Below are 16473 nucleotides of genomic sequence, written 5' to 3'. Positions count from 1 at the left end.
ATCATATATGATCTTGTTGTTAAATAAATCACACTCAGTTGACAACATGCATTGTGCACCAGTGTAAAAAAATGTTTTTAAATATATTTATATTGACGACATATTGCCCAGCATCTAGACACAACACACTTGTGCAGAATACATCAGCTAAACCTTTAACACACTTGGAAACTTGAAGATACAGACATTCATGCACCAGTGTGCACACACACACACACACACTCGCTCACGCACACACAATTAAAGAGTCTAGAAGGGAAACCCATTATCTGGAGACACCATGATTCATTTGTGCCTGTGCTCCTGATTAAGAGGGTCTGCTTCCATTTTAAGCACCTCTATCTCACCACCAGCGTTTTTCTTCTCCCGCCTGCCCCTTCCTACCCAGCCTCTTCTCCAACAGGGGGAAGTGGTGTTCCCAGCACCCCGTCTCCCTCCCTCTACTGAGAGGGTCTGGGCTCAGCTGACCCGCGCTGGCTCTGCAGCTGCCGGGTCACGGCACCAGCTAGCTCTGGCATGTCCCGCTCTGAGGAGCTCTGCCACAGAGGCATGCTGGAGATTTCACACACCATTAATCCCGTCCTCCATTATAGCTCTTCAACTTTCACCAGGATGGATGGAAGGACAGATAGGGCTGTAACCATTTCCAAAATACACAATTCAAAATGCAGAAGAAAATGAAGAAACATTAAAAATAAAGAGTGCCTGAATATGTATTGTGGATATATGTTAATATTATATACTTTAGCAATACTTTATCTTTTTTAAAACGCATGTAAAGATTGGCATCAGACAGTGGATCATTTCGTGTTGTTTAAATCAGTAGATAGCAGTGAACTTTTATTTTATTCAGATTTTATAAATATAAAAAATAATACTAAATAAATATAATACTATAACAGTTTTCCTAATATTTGTTTTAAAAAACTGCACTTAATCGCCTTATCTAGAATATTAAAATATATTGTAATATATTGAATTGTAACCCCTTGATTGTGATATGTATACCGTATTGCCAAGTTCTTGCCAATACAACCCTAGTTAATATGTTTATTTATGACATACAACAAAAAACAATTATCACAATACAATAAAATATCAGTATATTGACAAGCTCTACATTACTGCATATAAAATGCTGAATCTATAAAGATGCCATTACATTATTCATATCTTTGTCATGCAAAAACGTGTTTTATTTTTACTTTCTTTAAAAAAAAACAGTTGTTTACTGGTCATTTAAGATGTAACAGGTTTTTGCACAACAGCAAATACACAATAATAACTTTATATATTGTGTCATTTTATGCAGTCAGGCAAACTCTACATTATTCAAAAGCTTTATTATATACAAAAGAAGAAGCCACAAACCTAAGTAACTGCCTAAGTAAAAAAAACTAATTCTCAAAAGAAAAAAAAAAAAAAAAATCTTTTGTCAAATGTCAAATGTGCTGGATGTTAATACACAGATTTCTCTCCTGGAAACAGTTTATTTTTTCTGAGGGCGAGTGCTAGCCATGGTTAGCATCGCTAGTCAGTCGCAGTTAGCAGCACTAGCCAGCTCGGGTTAGCAGCACTAGCCAGCCCCGGTTAGCAGCACTAGCCAGCCCCGGTTAGCAGCACTAGCCAGCTCCGGTTAGCAGCATTAGCCAGTCATGGTTAGCAGCACTAGCCAGCCCCGGTTAGCAGCACTAGCCAGCCCCGGTTAGCAGCATTAGCCAGCTCGGGTTAGCAGCACTAGCCAGCCCCGGTTAGCAGCACTAGCCAGCCCAGGTTAGCAGCACTAGCCAGCCCCGGTTAGCAGCATTAGCCAGTCATGGTTAGCAGCCCTAGCCAGCCCCGGTTAGCAGCACTAGGCAGCCCCGGTTAGCAGCATTAGCCAGTCATGGTTAGCAGCCCTAGCCAGCCCCGGTTAGCAGCACTAGGCAGCCCCGGTTAGCAGCACTAGCCAGCCCCGGTTAGCGGCACTAGCCAGCTGTGCTTAGTGGCACTAGCCAGCCCGGGTTAACGCTAGTTAATGCCGCCCGATGACGCTAGACTGACAAACTCGGAGTCTTTCGGTAACCGGTGTGATTTTTGGGAAAATTAAAGGACTTAAAACGCTCCTTATATTCCCAAAAATATGCTATATTCCCAACACAGTGGAGAAAGAATTAACACTACTCTAAAATAAGTATAAAATTAGTGCAAGTCTACTATATTGTTGATATAATTTTTTATTACTCTTTGATTCACTTCCCAGCCCAGCCGAGATACACAGTGAGACATCCACAGTCTTTAAAAAAAAATTTATATATATTTTTGGCCTCGTCTTCCAGACCTATGATACACATAAACTTTTATTTTATTTTATTATTTTTTCATGTAGGTGAAGCTACATAGAGGGCTCTTTTGATAGTTTTACTGCTGCAGACATCTCTTTATCTCTCTTTCTTTCTCTCTCTCTTTCCCCTTCAAGGCTCAAGTCCTCCTCATAAAAGACAACTGACACCAATTCTCTGTGCTTCTTACCTCCAAAAGGCCAGCAGAGTGCTCACAAAGGACTGAAGCAATGGCACTAATGACCTGAACAGATGCTTCTCTTAATGGCTTTACCTTTTAATTGCGTTCTCCCTGACCACCCCCACCATCCCCTCACCCCCCCCTTCTCTCTCTCCCCCCTCTCATACTCACATCCGACTCCCGCCCAAAACAAACTCATACATCATCAGAGCTTACAGACCACCAAAACAACACATCAAACAGCCAAATGGCAAAGTGAAACATTTCAGTCTGCATCACTGAAACAGACATAAAGGAACAAAAGCAGCCTAGCCAAAGCATTCACAGGTGTCTCAGTTATAATAATAGAAAGGGCACTGCTATTTACAGTCTTCATAAGCCAACGATTTTCATGCAAATGTCACTGACTTCCCAAACTTCCTCAGCCATAGTCATTCACACACGAGGTCTGTAGCTTCCTCTCGGAAGAATAAAGGCCTCATAATGCTATCTGTGAGAGTAATAAATCTCTTTCTATGGCAGATGTCCCTCTCTCCCTCTCTCTCTTACTCTACATTTCTTTCCCGTCATCTTTTTTGAGAGGAAATAAGTTAAACCCCCAGACGGCCTCATATGAAAACACAAAAACGTCCATCAACGCCCTAATACGCTGTCCACAGAGATGACAATGACATTCAAAAACTTAACTGAACCCTATACAAGATGTCAGGCGTGATCTCAGGGCCACAGCGGGAAATTCTAGAAGCACTGGGAGGCTGTTCTTAAGGACAATCGCCCAAGGGCCACTGTGGGTGAGCCGGGAGGAGAAGCAGAAGCTCTGTTTTACTGCTCCAGACACTGCAGCCTGTATAGAGAGCTGAACACTAGCTCCAATCACACCAGAAGCGCATCAGCCAACTTCCTTTTCTAGCACAGAGGTGAGAGATTCCGAGTCTGCTGACTCTTATCTCTCCAAGTTGTTTAATCACAGGTTTGGATTTACACTTCACAGCCATCATTTACACTCGCAGCAACACTAAGAAACTGATCTGTAAAAAGAACAGCACAGCAGGAATGGGCAGAAATGGGCAGTAACCCCACTATTTAAAAATCTCCTTGTTTTATGCAGTACAGCTAGTAGGTTTAAATGTAGTTGATATATATAGGCTATGTATCTAGCTTAAGAAATTTGAGTTGATTTAGTCATTTTACCTCATATTTTAGGCTTGATTAGCAGAAAACCAGCTATGCCATATCATACATTTAGCTTGCAACTCTACCTGATGCCTAAAATTTTGCATAACATGAGGTCATGATACAAAATTCTGAGTTTATACACATTTTACAAGGTAAAATTCAAGCACTTTTCAAGGCCATTTTTTAAGTTTTTCCAGCACCTTTCAGCTGTGGTAAATTAATATGGTAAATTAAAACGGTGATATCTCAAAATTGCGATTCAGCGATATTAATATAATCTCAAAACTATTCTCCACACTTTACAGCGACTATGCTACTAAGACAAAATACTTCTAAATAAGTAAATAACAGGAATTATGGATTTATTTGTGTCAGTTTCACACAATTTTAATACCAATGTTCTTCACCGCATGTTAAGCTATTCATTTGATTGTGAGGTTACTGTAGTATGTCAAATTTCGGGGTGAGTTGAGAGCATTTATACATACATATACTCAAAATTACTAATTTGCTCTTTGTCATATTATTATGTTTACCTAAACACAACCAGATTTGTGTTTGGTTATAGCACAAGGAGAAGAAATGAAAGCCTTTCTTTATTTTACACTCTGCAATTTTTTTCTTTAAGCAAATTTATTTTATAAGTTACTGTGGTTAGAATTCTAAGCATTTTTAAGCCCTTTCTCCATAATTCCAGCACTTTCCAGGCCTGGAAAAGAGAATGTTAAAGTTCAAGCACTTTCCAGGATTACAAGCACGCGTACGAACACTGAAAATTATAACACAATATAGATATTTCTGATTTCTCAAATCTGCCAATAAAAAAGTCCTCTTCCTAATGGTGAGTGCGTGCACTCAAAGTTTCTGCAGGGCAATGTCTTGTACTTCTACACTTAAACTGGTGTCACATGTCACAAAATACATAAAAAAGCTATAGCAGTAGCAGTACAAGGAGAAAAAGAAATATTAACTGTAATATATATTGGCCGCATCTAATATCTCTAAGGCACACAGCTTGGTAAATGGGGTCAAAACTGTTTTTTGTTTTTTCATTTTCTCCGCAATTTACACAGTCAACTACCCAACCCACTTATTAGGACTCCACCTATCACCAGGAGGGTGAAGACTAGCACAAGCCTCCACTTTCGGCCTGCAGCTGATGAAGCATTGCTGAGTAGCATCACAGCACACTCGGAGGAGAGCACAGCAACTCGGTTCTGATACATCAGCTCACAGACGCCTTGTGCTGATCAACATCACCCATTGGAAGTGATGTGGGGAGAGAGCGCCATCTACCCACCCAGAAAGAGCAAGGTCAATTTGTCCTCTCTCAGGGCTCCAGTAGCCGATGGCAAGCTACATGAACCGGATTCGAACCGGTGAACTCCCGATCATATTGGCAGCGCTTAGCCTGCTGGACCACGTAGAGCCCTTATTCTTTTAAAAAGATACTATTTCTGAACAGTTCACACTCCTAACCTGACATGCCTGTGCAAAAAAAGCTATGCTTCACATAGACTATCGGTTCCATCTTCACCAACATCACAGAAGCCATTAAACATTTCCAGTGGATGACAGATGGGCTTATAAATGAAAATGCGTTTGAGCTGCTGTAAAAAAGGAAACGTTATACAGTCATTCTTTATTAACCTCTGACAATGCAGCCACATCCTCTTGTGACATAATATTAAGTGTTCAGACACTTATTTAGATTTTTTAAACAGAGAACGTTTCCAAAATCTGCCTAGCTTTTCTCCCATCACCTTCTCAGTGGGAGGAGTTAATACCTGATAAAATGATTAAAGCACAAAAGGGGTGGGCAATATTATATCGTATACAATATATCGTGACACAAAAATATCAAGATATTAAAAATCCATATCGTGATAATATTGATGGTTTGTCTTAAAAGTAGTCCATTATTTACTTTGAAGCTTTAAGTGTATTTATTGTATAATTGTTTTAGTTTATAATTTTTGTTTGCAGTTTATATGCATGAAAATATTCTGCAATATTTTTAGCTGCATTATATTATTTTATGCTATATTATTTATTTTGCCACATTATGATTATGCTGTTATACTATTATACTATATTCTTGAAATTAATGAATCATTTTTCTGTTTTCCTATATTGCCAAGTATATCGTTATCGCAAAAATACCCTGAAATATCGTGATATTATTTTAGAGCCATATCACCCACCCCTATTTCACACTTCTACTCAGTGATAAAACTCTTGCATCCGGACTGCAATTGAAGAAACAGGAGGACCAGTGAGTTTTTAGGCTTTCTTGGTCACATGACATCGCGTTCAGTAGCTTCTCCATTCCCACTTACTGCTGTCTTAACGTGGATCTCTGTGGAAATGTGCGCCCAAAGTTGAATAATGGTGTGTGGCAGTGGACTTAAGCAAGGACATTTGAGAAAAATACATACATGGTCGCTCAGGACGTGAATAAAATCACAGAGGACCCCCCATAAAGAGAAAATGACCCCAGGACCCCCTGAGAAACTTATCCCGTCCAGATAGGGCTAAAGACACACAACTGACCAATGAAAATAAGCTGGTACTCAAGAAGAACTGTCACACTGCTGTGTATAATAATCACTGATACACAGTCTTAATGACTGTGTTCCCCACACATTATTCACGGCTGTCAATAGACATCCTATAGTAGTTGGATTTTTTTCCCCCACACATTTTTCAACAGAATTCCACAGGTTCTCAGTGCTGTTTACATCTCATGATTGTGCTGAATTGCCATGACATCATCTGAACTTCTTCACTCTTCAACACACTCCATCACTTACTGAGTGTTACAGTATCTTGCTCCATCTTTTTTGTATTTCTTCCAAAAAGAACATATATATTCTGTCCAACACATCCAAAACAGTGCAGTGTATGACATGTATGTATATATGAGCTATTTTCTTTCCACTGTCCGTGTATATTAAAATTCCTTTCTGGACATCTGGTTTCTGTCTGATGAACACATACAATAATATGAAAAATCCTCTTTAGTTGAAAAAATCATAGTCCAAACAAAGACCTCCCATACCTACCACCTTAGACCTTCCATACCTACCAAACCTAGGAAGAATGAGGTAATTAATTCTGTTAATAGTGGCTTAATTCAGTGATGTTTATAGGTACTTCCCATACTATTCTCAGTGTGCTTATACACCTGCTTTGTTTGGTACAGACCATCAAACCTTTTAGTTTGGCCAAAACCAAAATGAAGGTGTAAAAAGTGACTCAAACCATGGTCTGGACCAAAGGATCCAAAGTGGTGGTCTACCAAATGGTTCAGATTTTCAGTCCAATTACAGGACGTCTCACATTAAACAATAGAAGAAGAAAAAGTACTGGTGTTGTGCCAAAATCTAACCCCCACTTATGCACATGCGTGAGTATGTGTTTACCGTAAATGTAGATTAATAATGATTTACAACAAAAATAAAAGGATCAATCCAAAGGAAATTTTTAATGTTCATTCTGCTGGGTGATGATTGATGTACACGTAATGGGAGTTATATTTGGTACAACCTGGAAAAAGATAACAGGTGATGACGAGCGATGCCTTATCTTCCATGTAGAGCAAACATTCTTACCAGCTCCTACTAAACCTATGTCATTATTATACAGTTTCACTGACCTTCAGCTAAATGCTTTGCGGTAATGATCATGCTGTTGCTGAAACCAACTACTAGTATCTTGTGTTTGTATGACAGAATAAAAGAATTATAGTAATGAATTACAAAACAAGTTATTAATAAAATCTGAATACATATCAGAATACATTTTTCTTTCGTAACGTGATAAATTTCCAAGTGAAACTGGTCATACGGGTTGACCAGACAAGACGTTTTCCAACACAATTTTATGGGATGGTGGAAAGCAGGCATTTCAAAACAAACCAGGTGCCAGATGCTAGTCTGCAGTTGTACCTAAGAGTACAGTGAGAGTACCTGCCTCCTGCAACACCTCATCGGCACCAGCACTTCCTTTTTTTCCTTTTTTTTATCATTCTAGTTCCTAAGTCAGGTCAAAGCATGCCAGAGAGAACCCTTCAGGACACCTTTTTGTGACATAAATCTGATGCTAATTACTGCAGGTCTGGAAGTGTTCCTGCTTCACCAATTCAGTAATTGGATGGACATAGCAGCAGCTTTCATTGGATTACTTCAAACTGTCTGATTATATGTATAGCCACTGAGAAAAGGCTTATTCACTTGTCTGACTGACACTGTGAGACTTGAAGAATAGGATTATGCAGTAATGAAACAAAAATATGCACCTGGCCTAAGAGTTTAGAACAAGAAGACTGTATACGATTTCAAACAGAGTGAGAAAAATAACCGCAAGCTGAATACTCACCTATCATGAGTTCGCATGAAGTCCCAGGACTTTTTCGTTCCATTCTGTAGAGAGAAAAAAAAAAAAACAACTGTTAATGTTTAACAATTATAACATATAAACGTACATCATAATATATATGTATGAGCTTCTACACAGTAATAGTGTTCAATGATTTAAATAAACATGTGAACATCCTAGATCGCTGGTTCGAATCCCAGTCATCTAGCTTGCCATCAGCTGCAGGAGCCCCGAGAGAGCACGATTGGCCTTGCTCTCTCTGGGTGGGAAGATGGCACGCTCTCCCCATATCACTCCAAAGGGTGATGTCGGTCAGCACCTGGGTCTATAGGAATGGACAAACCACTCAAAACAATGGCTTGCAAACACAAACAACTAGTCTGTAGTTAACTTAAGTAAGGCATCTTTCTAAGAACTGCATCTACATGTTCCGGCTAAAAGTGATGCATTTTAGAATGCGGGGGGTAAACAGAGGTGGGCTACTGGACAAACATTTGTGTATCACTACTCACCAAGTCAAATTTAGACCAAATTTCTCCTTTAAATGCTAACTAAAACATCATGGTAGAAAGTTATCATGGTATATGGTATATGGAAAGATTTCATATGTATATATAAAGCATCAAGCCAGTATCTTATACAGTGATACTATATACATCAACTAACGAAATCAAAAGAACCAGAGAGGCCAAGTAATTTAGAATGAAAATTCTAAACTCAGAGAGGTAATCTAAGTATATCTAGGGTACATACTGAGCCAAACTTGCCAAACAAACACCTTTACTTTCACTCTTATACCACTGAAATCTCGAGCGTGTCTGATCATTTCAACACCTTAAGACAGGGATTCTGCAAAACATGCAGCTCACAAGAGCAGACATGCAGGAAAAGGCTTTCGCTGCGGTTCTGGGCCTGTGGCAGAGAGTTTGTGGGTGTGTATCCGTGTCCGCAAACACGTCTGAGTTGAAGCTCACACTGAGTTATCTAGTGTTTATATAAATACACCTTGAACATAAAGACACAGAGGTACAAATCATTAAACTGTAGTGCAAACATCCGAAGCATGGAAGCAGGGAGCTCAATCACATAAAGTGTACTACAAAAAAATCTGACATTAGGAAACACAAAACGTTCACCTGCAATGAGGCAGCGGAAGATCACAAGATCACAGTAGTGTAGCTGCCACAAATCAGCTGGTAAATTGAACAACTCAGCTACAAAGTTTCAGATCACACATGTATATTACAGTGTATAGTAGTGTCCGCTGCTCTGCTGACTAAGTAATCTGGCAGTCTGCCACCCTTACTGTAAGGGCGCACACTGTAAAGTTTGGTGGAGGAGGGATAATGCTATGGGGTGGTTTTTCAAGGCTTTATCCTGAAGGCTGTTAGTTCCAGTAAAGGGAAACCTTAATGCTTCAGCTTACCAAAACATGTTGAACAATTTTATGATCCCAACTTTGTGGAAACAGTCCGGGGAAGGCCCTCTTCTGTTCCAACATGATCAAGCCTCCGTGTTCAAATTAAGGACCATAAATGCATTGGCTGGGTGAGTTTGGTGTGTCCCACACGGAGCTCTGACCTCACCCTCACCAAGCAACTTTGGAATGGATAATATTGAAGATTATGAAACAGACCGTCTCATCCAGCACCAGTGGCTGGACTCACAAAACCAATTCTGTTTGAATGGGCTAAAACCCAAGTACCCCTCGCTGCAGAACCACAAGTCCAGGGGGTGGGGCTGGATCTGATCCAACTCTTCCTACGTCGTGTTTTCATTGGTCTGAAGCAGATCGGACTCTTCCGCATCCGGTTTTACTCACTCGTTTTGATTGTGTATTAATATCTGTAATAATAAATGAACATGGTAGCTGGTAGATAAGACACTCATTGGCATCCTTTATTTTAATTATTTATTTTTTATTTTGTCTTTAGGCCCTTTTTATTAAAGATAAAAAATGAAATAGTTAATATTTATATAGGAAATGTACAGCATTTTATTATGTTTGTAATCACAGACATGTTCCTTCTTTTAAATCTGTATTGTGTGATTTAAATGTGCTACGTAGCAAATAACATTTTGATCTATAAACGGTAAAAGTCTTAAGGTTGGGTTCCAGGATTTATTTGATAAGATAAAATAATTCCTGGTCGGGAAACGTAAGCGACACGTGTTAAGTTTAACGACGAATTGAAATGCGATGACTTAAAACCAATGAAAAGAAGATATGGGTGGTCAGGAGGTCAGGCTCCACCCCTTGGATCAGATCCAGCCCCACCCCCTGGACTTGTGGTTCTGCAGCGAGGGGTATCTCCTAAAACCTAGGAAAACCTGCCAAGAAAAGTGGAAGCTATTATAGCTGCAAAGGTAAGGAGGCTCCATATTGATGCCAATACGTAGATTTAGAATGGGAGGTCATGGAGCTCCTGTATAATTATGAAAAACTTTAAGCACCCCTGGCAAAATAAACTGTGCTGGGCAGGATACCATACGGTTCATACGGTATACTGGAAGGGAATAAAAAACTGGTATGCATTTTTTCCACATACTGCCACACCTTTAGAGGCGCTGCGGAGCACCATGTAGAACAGTGCCACCAAAAAAACACAAAGCTTGCTGGCTAACGCTACCCAGCTAGCATAACAAGCATAACAGTTAGCAGTGACACTGGGGTGAGAGGAATGGAATTACGCAGTCGATCCACAGCTCGGACAAACGTTCCTCTCGTCCCCCAGATGAACCCAGAATCAGTCCTGAGTGCAGAATCATTTATCAACTTTAGCCATAAAAATATAAATTTGAAGAATAATTTGAATGTATTTTTTTACTGGAGAATTGTGGCTGATTTTAATACTGTAATGCCTTTAATGGCGTCCATAAAAACTTATTTTAATTTAATATTAAACTTGTGTGTTGTGCAATAGAGCTTTTGAGAAACATCACTTTTGAATACTTAAACCTTATGTATTTTAGGACTATTTATAGTGTTTATTGAACTATTTAAAATATTTAGATTTTTAAAGGGAGTCCTGTTAAAGTTGTTGACGTATCTCTTTTTAAGGTCTATTGTTAACATTCTTTAGATGATTTTTGGCTAATAAAATCTAATTTCTTCATATATTGTGTAATTTTGTCAATCAAAGCATAAATTAAAGCCTTAGTGTCTTATTACTCCTAACAGTACAGTAAGTCACAAACATATATAAAAGGCCAGTAAAAATACTATGACACACTGTAAACTCCTGAAAAATACTGTGGTTTTACAAACAGCAAACAGCATTTATATCTCTAGCCTAGATCTCCTCTACAAACTTACGTCTATATATACCGTAATTTTCGGGCTATAAGGCGCACTTAAAATACTTATTTTTTCCCAAAAATCGTCATTGCGCCTTATAATGCAGTGCGCCTTGTGTATGGATTTTGCTTGTGTTTACTGACCTCGATTTTATGTGGTACACGGCGCTCTGTTGTGCAGAATTCCTCACCCACGCCAGAAAAAGATCCCCCTCTTGGGCTAGCGCGCGGTTACCTTTGACTGCCGTACTGCCTCTCGGCTGTGGCTCAAGGTAGCTAGTTTCCACTGTAGCTCCGTGGCCAGAACAAGGTGCCGGTAAACTTTCCTTTCCACCCGTTCTGGGGTAATAGCACAAACTGTTTCTTTTTAGCGCTCACTTCTAAGTAAAGTTAACCTCTTAACACGCGCTGGCCCACCGGCGGGCCAGAAATATTTAATATTTCATAACTGGCTGTGTTTCTGAATAGTTATGAACAGTTACAGGTTCAATATAGACATCCAATATACCATTTTAAAGCTTAGAATCTCTGCTTTTGAGCTATTTAGCCTATTTAGCGGAATATCCTTTCAGAAAATAAACATTTAGGGCGAAATATGCCTTGGTTATGATTTTAATAATTCATAACTCTCATATTTGCGTTTATCGTTCGTCCATATTTCATCGAATGCGGTCATGTCATACACCATTCGAACCGTCTGGCTCTCCGGATTCCAGAACTGTGCTTTTACTGTAGGATGTATGTTTCATGAATTAGAGCTGCGTCAGAGTGCATGTTTCCAGTAATAAAAGGCTCTCCTTTTGTCCTGGGGTAACCTCCGGTCACTGCCGCCACCCCCCGAACACACACCCGCGCTCAGCCACAGGTCCTACCTTCAAAACGTGTCCAGACTAAAGAGAATCCATCAATCCAGTCTCCTGTAATCCACAGTTATATCCAAACAGCGCTGGAAATCACTTCATCCAGAAATGAAACTTATCCAATCTTTATCTCTGTTTTAAAACCGTTTTATTCACCGAATTCGGCACAACACGCTATTATAGTCAGAAGCCTCGCGGAGTAATGCGGTACTTGCTGTGCTTCAACATAATATTATGGTCTGTCGGAGCGTTGCGGCTACCGTTGTCAGGAGCGTCGCGGAGTAATACGTACTTGCTGTGCTTGTTGATTTATTGCTCAGAGATGTTATTTTTCACAGATATTGTGAAGGATTTATTGCTCAGAGTTATTGTTACTGATATAAATAAAGTTTCATTTAGTGCGCCTTATAATCCAGTGCGCCTTGTGTATGGACTAACACTAAAAATAGACCGTTCACTCATCGTGCGCCTTATAATACGGTGCGCCTTATAGTCCGAAAAATACGGTAATATTAACAAATATTGCAATTTCATAAAAATCTTTTGAAAATTGGAATGCTACATCCTTATGGCACCCACTATCAGGCCTCATTAAAACTTTTCCAATTCAACTCAATCGCCTTGCTATGGGCATGCTGGTCAGTGTTCAACATTGTTAGTAAGATAACACCTTACAAATTACACAGGTGTTGGTGTTCTCAAGTTGTCCCTTGAGGTAGCATACATACAGCTATCTCTTTACAGTGTATTTTAATACTTATGCTGTGTTTAAAGCAGAAATATATGAAATGATGTGAAATTGTCTTGCTGTAGTTGTAGTTGTTGAGGTGAAACATTATAACAAATACAAATTTGTGTTGAAAAGCCCACTTTCATTTGCCCTCACCATTCAGAAATACAATAATTTTAGCCGATGATCCTAAAAGGCTTACAATGCTAAGGCAAAAATGGCAATTTTTTTCACCAATAACAAATTAAAAGTAGCTCCACACCAGAATTTTGAGGGCCCTTACATTTAAAAAGAGGCACTGAGAACTTTGACAGTGCACAGATAGTTTAATAAAGACTTTGCATTGTATTTCGAACTGTTGAAAGCAAACAGAGGTGGGCTATTCGACAAAAGTTTGTACTCATTATCATGATTCAATACAACCCAAGTCCATTTAACACCGGAGTTCTCCTTTAAGCCATCAATAATTAAACTATTCAACAATTCACAAAATGAAGAACAATTTATATTTTGCAGCATCTTCCCTTTAATGAATGTCTTCTGATGTCAGTTTGAGGAGAACGAACACACATACACACACACACACACACTTTAATGATTCTCCAGGCTGCAGGAAAGCAAACAGTTGTATTGGGGAGTAGGTCAGTGGGGTAACAATAACAAAACAACTGCAATTACAATGAGAGCAATCACCAGGACATCACTGTATCTCTAAGTCAACAGATACTTAGCTAGACAAAAAAAAAAAGAAAGAGAAAAGCAAATGCAGCGCCTCGTCCTGGCCTGGCCTGACCCGACTAATCGGAGTGGCGAGTGCACTCGGTTAATAAACAACAAGCCTCCATTAACAGAAACGTTCATGCTTAACCAGAGGCGCTGGACTAAAACAGCAGCGTGGAGAGAGTGACCCTGCATGCTGCCTCAGTAACTGAAGCGCAGCCGGGGGGCCGGCGGGGTCGCGTTTGCTTTAGGCCGCTCCACCACACGTGCTAATGATGGTGCTTTTTGGCTCCAAAGTGCGGCACTTTTAGCGGGAGAATGAGGAGGTGGGACAAATCACATACATCTGCGAGCTGTTAGTGGCTGGTCTCATTAAGCTCAGACATGACCAGAATCTCTCAGCAGCTACAACTGCAGCTCCTCAGGAGGAGAACTGGACTGTGCTGCATGAATATGTTAATATAAACTATAACTGGATATAATGTCCCAGAAGTAACTGCCACTATGATCAGGAGATCGCCGAATCCTGTTCATGTAGCTTGCCATCAGCTACCGGAGCCCTGAGAGAGCACAATTGGCGTTGTTGACAGGCTTATTATAAATATTTATTAAACACCAAACATGTTTAGCATCCCAGCAGATATACAATATTGAGATTCTACTACCATGATTGCACACCATTGCAAAAATTATTGCTGTGGCTGGTTCACATTTTTATGAAACATCATAAATACGTAAATTCAATCCCTGCACAGGGCTTTTACCTAGAAACGCGAGATGCAGACAAAGCAATGGGCCTCTGCTTGACTGGAGCAGTTTAGCCATGACTGCTAACAGCTGGGTTAAAATCATGATGCTAAAAGACACAGCAGGTTGACCCCGAACAAATATTACTGTCCATATACCGTATTTTTCACGCTATAAGGCGCACTATCACTAGCACTATTTTCATACACAAGATGCACTGGATTATAAATCACATTATACAAAACTAGTAAGGAACAGGGGTGTCGCCATGTTTTCTTTCTAATTTAGCAGGTCTCTGTAAAGCTAAGCTAAGTTAAGTAAACAAAATCATTTTCTCACGAGTCACACGAGCGCTGGATGTTAATCTACACAGATTTCTCTTCTGAAACTGTTTATTTGGGTGCGTAAAGCTCTTTCGTTTATTTACAGTAAGCTTAGATTTCCAGATTTTTTCATTAAGGATAGCCACAGTTAGCGGCTAACGCTGCTCCAGCAGTGCTAGCCAGGGTTAGCAGTCTCGGTGCTGGAGAACTATACTGAAACTCCTGTGTAATTCTGTACTTCAGCGGAGTGGCTTTACTGCTTTTTACAACCTGAATGAAAAAAATAATACATAAGGCTCACCGGATTTAAGGCACACTAATGATTTTTCGGAAAATTAAAGGATTTTAAGTGCACCTCACAGTGCAAAAAATATGGTACCGTACAATAAATCAATAGTGAATTATTGATTTTGACAGTGCTAACATTTTCTCCATTAAAAATGAACTTATTAAAACATATTTTTGTAAGAACTCAAGTTTCAGTGGCTGGGAACACACATTTCAAACAGCAGTCAGGAAGCAGTTGCTTCAGTTCAGAATGAACAACACTTTTTAAGTGTTTCTTTAAGAGGAGTTCACTCACAACAACATACTGTGATTATTAAAGCACACTCTAACACCTCTGTGACCTGACGATTATGCAGTGTCTGCCTATAAAAAGAGGTGTTTTAACAGGTTTAAAAATGCCTTTCTTGAGTTACTTCATGACAGCATTGTAAAAGAAGCCCTCTGTTTTCCATTTGCCTCACAAAGAGCGTGCTGAAGTATCGAGAACCGAGTGCAATAAAAAACTCTTTCTAATGCACGCCAGGGCAAAGGTGTGTGCCTTGTTCCTCAATACTTCAAAGTGATCCAAACATTTTTGTGTAGGCGTGATATCCATCATTTTCTCCCATGGGGCAAGGAGAGCGGGGATAAAACGGGCCTTTCTGTGGCAAGTGCATACTTGAGCACATAGTTGTGGAGGTGTAAGTGGGCATGTTTAGATAGGGGAGGAGGATACAGGGTGACTGGAACACGTCCAAGTGGACACCGCAAGGTCTCAGGTCTACATGCAAGCCCACCTCCGTACTCCAGACACACGTGCACCACACTAAAAAGACAAGGTCTTGCGTAAGAGTCCTGCATTTTTGTTTTGTTCCTTCTTGATTGGTTTGGCAATTCAGGGGCATCAGTCAAATTTACACAACTCTCCCGTTACCCTGAACGCAGTCAGTCAGTCAGCCAAGTCATGCTTTTCCTTCTTTATAAAGCAATTACTTGTAGTAATCTCAAACAGACATGCTTATGTGGTTTCTGACATTCTAACACATTTTGTAAGACATATTTCAATTGGTCAAATGTTTCTTGTAGGCCAGTACTGAAATATTTTTTTTCTTATCCAAAAATGAAGAACATGGTTTGATGGTGGAATACCAAACATATTTTGAGTTTTTTAAACTCTGGTCCTCAGTTATAAAGTATGTAGCTGACAGCTTAGTGTGGATCTTCACTCGGTTCTAAAATAACACTAAAATATTTTACTATTACAGTAAACATTGATATCCAGCTCTAGGTGACAGGGCATTATTTTTTTGCATTTATTAAATGCATGTATTTAAACGGCAATTCACACTTAAATCACCTTAATAATACCTTAAATTAATGCCATAAAGAGATAGAGATAGTCTCAGTGGATCAGATGTGATTTTGAAAAATTCCAAGGCCAAGTTATTTTAGCTAGCTACCTCAGCTAATG

General features: G+C 39.6%; 1 protein-coding gene across 1 annotated transcript in view; it reads right to left on the bottom strand.

The window, feature by feature from the left end:
• The window catches only part of nudt14 (nudix (nucleoside diphosphate linked moiety X)-type motif 14), a 62368-nt gene that overhangs the window by 22407 nt on the left and 23488 nt on the right, over positions 1–16473 (bottom strand). The window contains exon 2 of the mRNA XM_007230937.4: positions 8059–8102. Coding sequence (XP_007230999.2) covers positions 8059–8102 — 44 coding nt within the window. The remainder of the gene's footprint in view (positions 1–8058; positions 8103–16473) is intronic.

The sequence above is a fragment of the Astyanax mexicanus genome, chromosome 1 (assembly GCF_023375975.1).
Source record: "Astyanax mexicanus isolate ESR-SI-001 chromosome 1, AstMex3_surface, whole genome shotgun sequence".
Classification (NCBI taxonomy): Eukaryota; Metazoa; Chordata; class Actinopteri; order Characiformes; family Acestrorhamphidae; genus Astyanax; species Astyanax mexicanus.
This window is presented reverse-complemented; position numbering and strand designations above follow the sequence as displayed.